The 10000-nt window shown below is 37.9% G+C and overlaps 1 protein-coding gene across 3 annotated transcripts in view; it reads right to left on the bottom strand.

Moving 5' to 3' along the window:
* Window positions 1-4715: 4715 nt before the first annotated feature.
* Window positions 4716-10000, bottom strand: part of LOC125029516 (retinol dehydrogenase 12-like) — a 7137-nt gene continuing 1852 nt past the window's right edge. For 2 of the 3 annotated variants that reach the window (XM_047619453.1, XM_047619452.1), the window contains exons 2-9: window positions 7467-7693; window positions 7004-7096; window positions 6733-6851; window positions 6402-6525; window positions 5780-5983; window positions 5424-5539; window positions 5055-5144; window positions 4716-4931 (exon numbers count right to left, since the gene is read on the bottom strand). In XM_047619453.1, coding sequence (XP_047475409.1) covers window positions 4827-4931; window positions 5055-5144; window positions 5424-5539; window positions 5780-5983; window positions 6402-6525; window positions 6733-6851; window positions 7004-7096; window positions 7467-7662 — 1047 coding nt within the window. In that variant the 5' untranslated portion in view covers window positions 7663-7693 and the 3' untranslated portion in view covers window positions 4716-4826. Of the gene's footprint in view, window positions 4932-5054; window positions 5145-5423; window positions 5540-5779; window positions 5984-6401; window positions 6526-6732; window positions 6852-7003; window positions 7097-7466; window positions 7694-7841; window positions 8624-10000 lie in introns of those variants that run through there. The other variant, XM_047619451.1, reaches the window with a different exon arrangement.

The following is a 10000-nucleotide window of genomic DNA, read 5'->3' as shown; positions in this document are numbered from 1 at the left end:
TAAGCACACTGCTTGCGGCTGTATAACTCCCTCCATGAGTCTTCTTCCAGAGCGGTTCCTTAACTTCCATTCACAGTCTGCCCTACACTAAGGAGGTCAGCTTCATCCTCTCAACTGCAGCCTCAGCTTTCGCCAGATGAACACTCTCCGGCGTTACCCGGTCCACACCAGTCATCCCTTTACTTAGAAGGTATGTATTTACGCTTTTCCCTGTGTCCCTTCTTGATAAATAGTCTTACCATGTGTGTCTTTCAACCCAAGGACGCTATATCAAGTAGCACACCAACAGCATCATTTTTGCAATCAGTGAGCCACAGGTCATCAGGTGGATTGGTCAGCAGCTCGTATTACCCATACACTAGTGGAATTCTCTTTGATAAACCAGCGACCAATTTCAACCTCTGTAACAGATTTTCTCGCTTCCTACATCTTCAGATTGCAGGCGACCCTCCTCACTGGACATCCTGATCGTCCAATCAAAACTGCCCTGCCTTCCATTCCATTTACCTGTCCTCACCTACCCATTGTTTTGTTTCTTCACCTTTCTCTATCTTACCTCTTCATATCTGAAGATGAGCTTTAGGAGGAATTCGAAACTAATTCATCTTTCAGTGAACCTAGTTTGTGCATAGTGTTTTTTTTTTTTCTACTAATCAAGGCATTGTCAAGTGGGTGAATCTAGGTTCTGCCCTGACTCTCATGTGATAGGGGTGTGAAGTAACAGGCATAATAGATTTGCCGGAGTACTGCTGCACCATCCTCAGCTGCCGCTACTTACTACAAGATGTCAGGACAAGTTGGCACTGAAACGCGACCATCAAGCAGGTGCCAGGAAACATTCCATTGAAGAAAAGAACCATCGTGTAATAAAGAGACTCAAAACACTTATTGCAAAATTAATCATTTCTGCACCTTGATATTTGCCATACTCCCACTGATGATGAAAACAAAATTGCCGGAAAAAAATATTTTACTCTGCCAGAAACATGTACTTCAAGAGATGTAAAATATTTGACATTCTTTGTTATTTAGTGTGCAATTTCTAAGAGCGAAATCGATACAGGAATCATTTTATAATCTTGCATATTTAATTCATCCAGCATTCCCATTCGAACCTGTTCAGTCAAAAACCAACGACAACGTACTAACAATTAGCATCAAGTCGACAACTGTCTCTGGAGAATTGCTGCCCCATGCTCTCTGAAACCATGTCACTATAGCATTCTATCTTAGAAAAAAAAAGATATTCATATAAGGGCGTGTGTGTGATTATTTTAATCTGTAGTGCTCATATTACTGGTTTGATATATAATTTCATATAAATACCATAGAATACCGTGAAATAGAAAGTCAGAAAACGATTCATGGTTTAAGGGGTAACTTGTGTATTCCGCGTGAGACTGACTGACAAGAAAAACAGTATTATAGTTTATACTGTATATTATTCTTAATTTGGACAACAGGATACTGGCTGACGACTAAATCTTATGGTTGTACTCAATACACTGTACCAGTCACGAAAGGATGAATGGCGACTGTCAGTCTCTCATTAATAATTGTACGAAGCTAGAAAAACTAGTAAAACAGGAGAAAAAATATAGAACTAATTATGTGTTTCAGGTGCTCTGACTCATCATTTTTCGCAAATATGTTCTAAATGAATAATTATATCTGTATGGCACTTTATCACGTAAGTTTCACAACCTGCTCTAATGTTTGCTACTATTGTACACTACCAAATGTACTTAATTACAGTGTTTACGCTTGACTTTGATAACGGAGAATCATTTAGCCGAGAAGGCATTCGAACATGTGCAGTATCACGCAGTGGTGATGCCTGCAAATCCGCCATTTCCTCACCTCCAGTCCAGTCATATATATATATATATATATATATATATATATATATATATATATATATATACATATATATACATATATCTATATACACACTACACACACACACACACACACACACACACACAAATCTTCGTTTGCGTTCTCGGCTGAAGGACACTACGCAGTCAAAGTCAAGAGTGAACGCCGTAATTAAGTACAATTGTTAATACACGGTAGTACCAAACAATAGGGCAGGGTGTGAAACAGACTGTGCCAAAGTGCCACTGACTATTCGCTTGGAAGAGATTTGCGAAAAACAATGGGTCAAGGCCCCTGGATGCATGGACGTTCAGCCCTTAGAAGTATGTGGTCGCCAACACCATCATGTTATAGTTATATTATAAATTAATCATCATTTACACAAAAGAAACAACATTATACGACAATTTCCCGCTGTCAAATAACAGAACAATAAAAAATAACGTACTTCGAGGGTATTCTAAATTTATATCAACAATCACTTCATGACAGATCTTTCATATATATCATATATCCGAAAGAAGGCATTAAGATTTTAAAAAATATGTATATATATCGCAGACTGAGATAATAGGCACCGACACAAATGTCTGAATCATAGGAGTAACTTTATATAAGAACTTAGCAGAAATAATAAACGACTGTAAGAATACGTTTTGATTTTGGAAGAAAATTCCTACTTGGGCTATATAATCAAAATCCCGAAAGAATGGAACATATACAAGACTTTATATTTGTGTGGATAGGAAGAACATCAAAACTATGTCATCATATTGAAGAGTAAGATCAGACCATCACTGATTATACGTTAGATGAGTTGAAATTGAACTTAAATAGTTAATTAACAAGAAACAGAAACAGGAGACAGACTTAATATATCTAAATTTATTTCACTCAAGTGTCGGTGAATGAGAAAGAAGACGTAAAAAGAAATATTAATATAAACTGAAGATCCTGCTGATAGGCTAAAAATGTCTTGCGGTGTTTAAGATTTGTGCCCCTAATAATGAGAAGAAAAATCTAAATACAAAAGATCGAAAATCATTGCTTAGAAATTTAAAATAGAGTAAGAAAATGAAACGTGACAATTCATCGTGGCAACAAATTATTTCATTGTATATGACGGAAACATCTCGAGGAAAAAAAGACTAAATATTTCTACTCCTGTTCCAGTACTAAATTGAAAAGGAGGCCTCTTGACAACCAGACTCCAAGGAAATGTCTCCCCAAAAGGCAGTTTGTGTACCTACAATCGAGGCCTTTCTAACAGACCGCAAACATATAACAACAGAACAACAATATACACAAATGGGGTGTTTTTAAAGTTTATTGTTTATTTTAAGAAAACAGTTCAGAAAATCTAGATCCCATCCCTAGTTCTGATCTTTTAACAGACGTATTTTATTATTTTTTAACCATTACATCAACACGGGAATTTTTTTTCATCTAGACAAGTTAGAATTCCTGTAATCTTGAAAAATGAAGATATATTACTCCCATGTATGATGTCAATACAAAAACTGCAGCCAGGAATGCTAAATAATTGTTCATTATTATAATTTTCTCTGGTGAATCAATTGTGAGAAGTGAAGTGCCGCAAGGGCTATTTATTGTATTTTGCTGTTCCCAATCATAAATGTAAACTTTAAACGCTCCTCAGCAAATGGTACAAGAGAAAACTCACCATTAACCCAATGATACCTGGATCGCAAAAATACATGTCATGTCAGTGTGTTTTTGCTTTTTGATTGTCTTTACATACAGATGGCTCTGCAATTTCAGGAAAGAGACCCCGACCTCCTCAATCTATGAGTGAATGTCAGTGGCAAGCACGAAATCCAAATTAGACGTGCTAGGTCTTAATCTCCAAGAAAAAAGTGGGGTCATACCTCTTTACAAAGACAAGAGTGATATGTATCGCTTTATATTATGAATGATCAGTGAAATTCTAACACCAAATTTAGGTTTTTAGAAGAGGTAAGGGTTGAAATAAGATATCGTCCAAGACATGGAAGAACGTGTTGTTGCAGTGAGATCCTACTTGAGAAAGGTGCAAGATCAAAGGTTCAGAAATGTTTTATAGTGAACTAGAGAGAAGAATCTTAACTCACTACAGTGTGAAAGTGTTACTGGAAAATTAGATGGCTGCTTAAAAACACTAATGGATAAATCATCGATCATTTTCAGCAGCAAAGGCGGGTGGGATAATTCAGGTATAAACAAGTAACGTAGCTGTTGTCAGAGTTCACATCAGGTAGTAAAGTATGTATGTATGTATGTAAAAGGATAACATGTATACCTACACTGTTAGACATCTAGCTTTATAAAGGGGTTGTAAGCCAGAACTCTAGAAGGGTTTATTATAGTTTTTAAGAGCTAGAAGTGTTTTTATGTATAATGTTTTTTTAATAGCTAGGGATTAAAAAGTGGATAAATGCGTAAAGCATCGATCATTTAGCAGCGACGGTCGGGATAATTCGGGTATTAAAAAGTAACGTGGCTTCTGTCAGAGCTCACATCAGGTAATAAAGTATATACATTTATGTATGTACATATGTAAAAGAATAACATGTGTACATGCACAGTTAGGCATCAACCTACATGAAGGGATTATAAACAAGAACTCTAAAAGGGTTTCTTATAATTTTTAATATGAAAAATAAGTTTTTCATATATGTCTGTTTGGTTCTTTTTTTATATCTAGATACTAAATGGAAAAGATATTTTTCCCATGACTTTTCAGAGATTTATAATCATACGAGAAACATTTTTGTCAGTGAACAAAATTCAGATCACTTAACTTTCCTTGAGCATGATAGGTATTACGTAAAAGTACGTCATAGTCATAGTCTTTATTCCTTATTTTCTGTCGAATCGGTTACATGGCAATAGGTATGAAGCCAATCACACGAATTCGAACACAAACAGAATCATCTCAGAGACCGGATTCAAATCGTGCGTTCGTGTGGCTGCAGCTGGACTAGGCGTTCGCTTATTTCCCACAGTTTCTTGGCGATTCCCTCATCCTGGGAGAGTGGCGATGGCCTGGATTCCTTAAAAAATGTTATCATAACAAACATTAATTCATTTTGTAATGCTTATTCGATGAATATATTGGCCTATCATATTAGACATAAATAACAGAAAGGGATCGGACGGGTTGGCAATTTACTGACTTTGCAATCCTCGAAGTATTTCCCTGAGACGTCCTTGAGGCCCTCTGAAGCAGCTACTAAAATACTCGTCTGGGCGCCTTCGGATTTCGTCTGTTGAACAACATTGATGATTTTTAGTGATGACAAACAGTATTAAATTACTTCAACAAAAGTATATAAAATGTTGGCACTCTGTACCGAGATGATTCCGCATCAACAATTTTTAGATAATTGTGTAAATGTTAATAGAAAAAAACTGACAACGCTGTTCATAACTGTAAAAAATAACAGATAAATGAACAAATAATCAATATTTGGCGTCGACTGAGGCGTTAATTTCATGCGCTCTGCTGCCTATAGATCGATCCGCGCAGCCACTCAACCACTCACCTTGGCATATGCCCACACGTAGAAGCGGATGAAGATACCATACCAGACGTGGGAAATCATAGGGTCGAAGATGTCTGTGTTAACTACTCCGGGGTGAAGGCCATTGGTCGTCACTCCTGTGCCAAAATCGAGAAAAAAACGAAATGTAAAGGTCTGACTTTGTGTGTCAGATAGAAACACTTTCACAGTAATTCTCTCGTTTTCATTTTCTCAACGCAGTTAAAATTTAAAGCCGTCCACTATTCTTTACTTAGGTCCCCTTGATGCCAAATACCTTCTGGAATATAACTGGTAAACTAACTTTGACCCCTCGATCATTTCATTGTCCCTTTTGCGAAAAAAATACAATAGCTTACCAGTTCCCTTAAGCTTCCTATTAAGTTCCATGGTGAAAATAACATTCATGAGTTTGGTGACGACGTAGATCTCGAGCGTGCGCAAAGGACGCGAGAACTCGAACTTCAGGTCTCCTTCCAGATCGAGTTCGGAGGCTTTCTTGACCCAGTGATGGCCCGTGGAGGCGACGTTGACGACCCGGCCCCCTGCCTTAATGAGACCAGCTGGAAGGATAAGAAAAAGGCGATCAGTGCGTGTGACAATTCTTATCAGTTCCGAAATGAGTTAATTTGTCTGACGGTATTTGTTTACTGCGTAATTAGGCAAAGACAATACAAATATACTAAAGCATGTCTGAGAACTAGTTAACCAAAGAAATACTTGATAAACGATAACCTAAGGCATGAAAAGTTAGTTACTATAAGATGCCCCTGGGTTACAGATCCAATTAGAAACTTACAAATACGATTTGGTGCAAGACAAGAAATGCGTTAGCGGAAGCTACAGCAAACCGTGAGAAAACCTGACAACAGAGCCTGATGAGCACGTATATCTACAGAAATTATGATGATATAATTTTTTAAAAAGCAGACTTCATACATCCAGGAACCGACACTGTGGACTTCATCAAGAAAGACTTACGCATCAGGAGATGTGTCAGTAGGAAGGGTCCCAGGTGGTTTGTAGCAACTGTCAATTCAAGACCCTCATCAGTCAGCTGCTGAGGCAGATCAGCAACTGCAGCGTTGTTAATCAGCACATCGATCTGTTGACAATTTCGAAACAGTAGAAAAAATAGCGAGAAAAAGGGAAAACAACCTAGCCAGGAAATGCTATTTCAAACCTTTACCTGTACCTGTATTGGTTACCTGTGACCACAGATTCAAAGATATTATATGAAAAAACAAGCAATCAGAGTAGTGAAATAAACGTAACTCAATAAAGAGACCTAATAGATTAACTATAGCCAAACCTTGCGGCCCTGGAAGGCTGCGGCGAACTTCCTGACGGAGGCCATGCAGGAGACGTCAAGGTACGCCAATTCGACAGTTCCGCCGTTCGCATTCCCCTTCAGCTTCTTCAGGATATCATCTGTGAGGACAAGACAAAAATCCCGACAGTTTCTACACACCTATTTTCTTTTCAGTTATCCAGTACATGCTTTCGATTACATTTTCTTAATCAAAGGTACGTTAATATTCGATTTTTTTTTTTACATTTGCTGATTTACTTTATTGACATACCTTTAGCGACGTTTCCTCTGACCATGCTCCTGCAGGCGATGATGACGGTAGCGCCTCGAGTCACCAGCTCACGAGCCGTTTCTAGCCCGATGCCTATGAAGACAAAGTAAAGAAAGTGATATACCATGTACATAAAACTTCATTTTGTGTTATTTGGACTATCCTTATAAAATATATATGATTTCTAAATGATCACAAACTGATTAGGGTTGATATCAAAATCGCTTATGCTTTCTCAGCTTGTAGTTTTTATTAATAAGTGTTAAAGGCATCAACAAAGACTGTGACTTTAAGCAACACAAACACATAAAACTACATATCCTAATTCAATGCTCATCATCCCCACAACTCAAACTCTTGCCATTACCGAAACCTCAAAAACACAACTTTTAATAAATATCACAAATAAATAAACAAATAAAACAGATAAATAAGTACAAAAAAACAACAACTTGAATCTCACCTTTGTTGGCGCCAGTGATGATGACCGTCTTGCCGAACATTTTCGACTTGTCTCGGCACCAAGGGTATCTTATACGATTAACGACCCACAACACGACTCCAATCACCGCCCACCACACGAAACTCCAGGGAGGAACCACCAGCAACGCCACAGGCCAGAAGACGCTCTCCGAGATATAGTCAATCGCAACCTGCATTGTTTTTCACACTGGCTTCTCTGCTTCGATTCTGTTGTAGGAGGAAAGATTAATGTTGATTTTTAATAGATACATCATCACCGTTGTGAAATTTCGTTGTGGAGTTTTCCATTTTTATATTTATAATACTTCTCTTTCTTCGTGTAACTTTCACTACTTAAACGCAAATGAACTGTTACTTCATCCACTCCAAGGAAACCCCAAGAAGACTACGAGAAGGGGTTTGCGTTGCGTGGATACCGGTCGGCCACTAGACTCAGAACTTCTAGACGGGCGAAGAAACCGTGACTCTGGGGGCATGATAATCGCTTCATCTTCACTGTAGGCACGGATGATGATGACCAGTTCTCGTCTTTGGGCTTTCTCTAGGGGATGTTTGGCGTTAAGTGATATGTGTGTGGAAAGCAGGGGAAGGTAGGGAGAGGGAAGGGCAAGGCGCATGTCCGACCAGAGTAAACAAGCGTCATTACCAATGAGCCGTAATTCTGTATACTAATATGTTAACATCGAAGTAAGTAGACTGATTTTGTTTGCATTCATATTATTTACAACATTCATTGTATTTTTTAACTGCCTTTCCGTTTGTTTGTTTTTCTTGTATCGAGCTACTTCCTAACATCTATCTTAAATGTATATAACTGCTTTACCTCTTTTTTCTTTTTTTCTATTTTCTAAAATGTCCTAACTGTTTTAGCGTCGTGCAAAAGTCGTAACATGCAGTTTAGGCTCCTGAAAGTGTTGCTTACTTGACATGTGTGAATACTGGAATATCGTAGTTGTAGAGATTGTTCTTAGAGTATTTATTGTCAGTATGATTTGCGATCTCACATACAGGATATGCTCACCATGTCGAAATGTTATAATTTCTATTAACTAGCTCATACAAAACAGATCAGTGTATTCCATATGATTGCTCGTTATGTTTTTCAGTCTGTCTCTATTTCCGTTTAAACCCCATCCCTCTCTCTCTCTATCTACTCTATCTATCTTTCCTCTTCTCTCTCTCTCTCTATCTATCTTTCCTCATTTCTCACTCTATCGATTTATCTTTCCTCTTTTCTCTATTTATTTACCCTTCCTCTTCTCTCTCTCTCTCTCTCTCTCTCTCTCTCTCTCTCTCTCTCTCTCTCTCTCTCTCTCTCTCTCTCTTTCTCTTTCTCTTTCTCTCTCTCTCTCTCTCTCTCTCTCTCTCTCTCTCTCTCTCTCTCTCTAGGATTGAGCATAACCTTCGTTACTTCATCCTTTTGATATGTAAACGTGGCATGGAGTTACACGTATTTTTCCGTATTTTTTTTTCCTACAGTTATATGCAACAGGAAAAAATGGTGTCCCTTTGCCTGATTACCTAGGCATGTGGATACCTTACATAGAAATCGACTGGCCATTGAAACTGACATGGAAAAAAAATTAAAATGATTCAACGACAGACGGTGTAGCCTTTTCTTGGAAAATGCGTGGTCAATCCTGCAGACTCACTCTCCTTTGAATTAAAATGTATCAGCTAGAAATATTCCCACAACCAAATCAAGAAATTCATGAGCCCTTATTTTGGATTGATAGGGTAAGGGCTGTAGAGAAGAGACGTGAGCCTACTGCAATGACTGCGTTATTTGTAGTAAATAATGTGAATGCAACCAAATAAAATCTGTACACGGATGGTAACATATTTGTGTATAACATAACGGCTTATTGGTAATGAAACTGATCTTACATCAAATGAATAATTGGTGAGTTATATGCAATCTTTTGGGCTTAGTATGCTAACAAGCAGATGGAATACTACTGCACATTTATGTACTAAATGACTTATTACCCAGTCGCATATGCAGTTTTTTTTCTGGAACTGTTTTTTTTTTTTTCTTCTATTTCTGGTGCATCACTTTTCACAGTTTTGCATATATACCTGATACTTTGTGGAAATTATAGGGCCGAGCGAGTGGCGCTACAATCCTGCAAAGGCGTAGTTTTGACACGCAGCATAAACTACTTAATGTATGATCGGCATATTGACGCAAATTGATGGTCACGTGTTTCGACCCTGCGGTGCATATATCGGCCAGGTTTCTTATTAAATAAAGTTGAAAAGGTGGAAGGAGCAATTATCTTATCGCATTTTGAGTTGTCACGCACGTTCTATCTATGAAATGAAGTTTATTATTCATGACCGTCAGCATACTTATTTGACTCCCATCGTTTCTAGCGTGTTATGGAAGATATTATAATTTGTATTTCTACTAATTATGGAGTAAGAGGTCGTAGATAATTTTCACATTTTAAATCTCTCTCTCTCTCTCTCTCTCTCTCTCTCTCTCTCTCTCTCTCTCTCTCTCTCTCTCTC

The sequence above is a fragment of the Penaeus chinensis genome, chromosome 10 (genome assembly GCF_019202785.1).
Source record: "Penaeus chinensis breed Huanghai No. 1 chromosome 10, ASM1920278v2, whole genome shotgun sequence".
Taxonomy (NCBI): Eukaryota; Metazoa; Arthropoda; class Malacostraca; order Decapoda; family Penaeidae; genus Penaeus; species Penaeus chinensis.
This window is presented reverse-complemented; position numbering and strand designations above follow the sequence as displayed.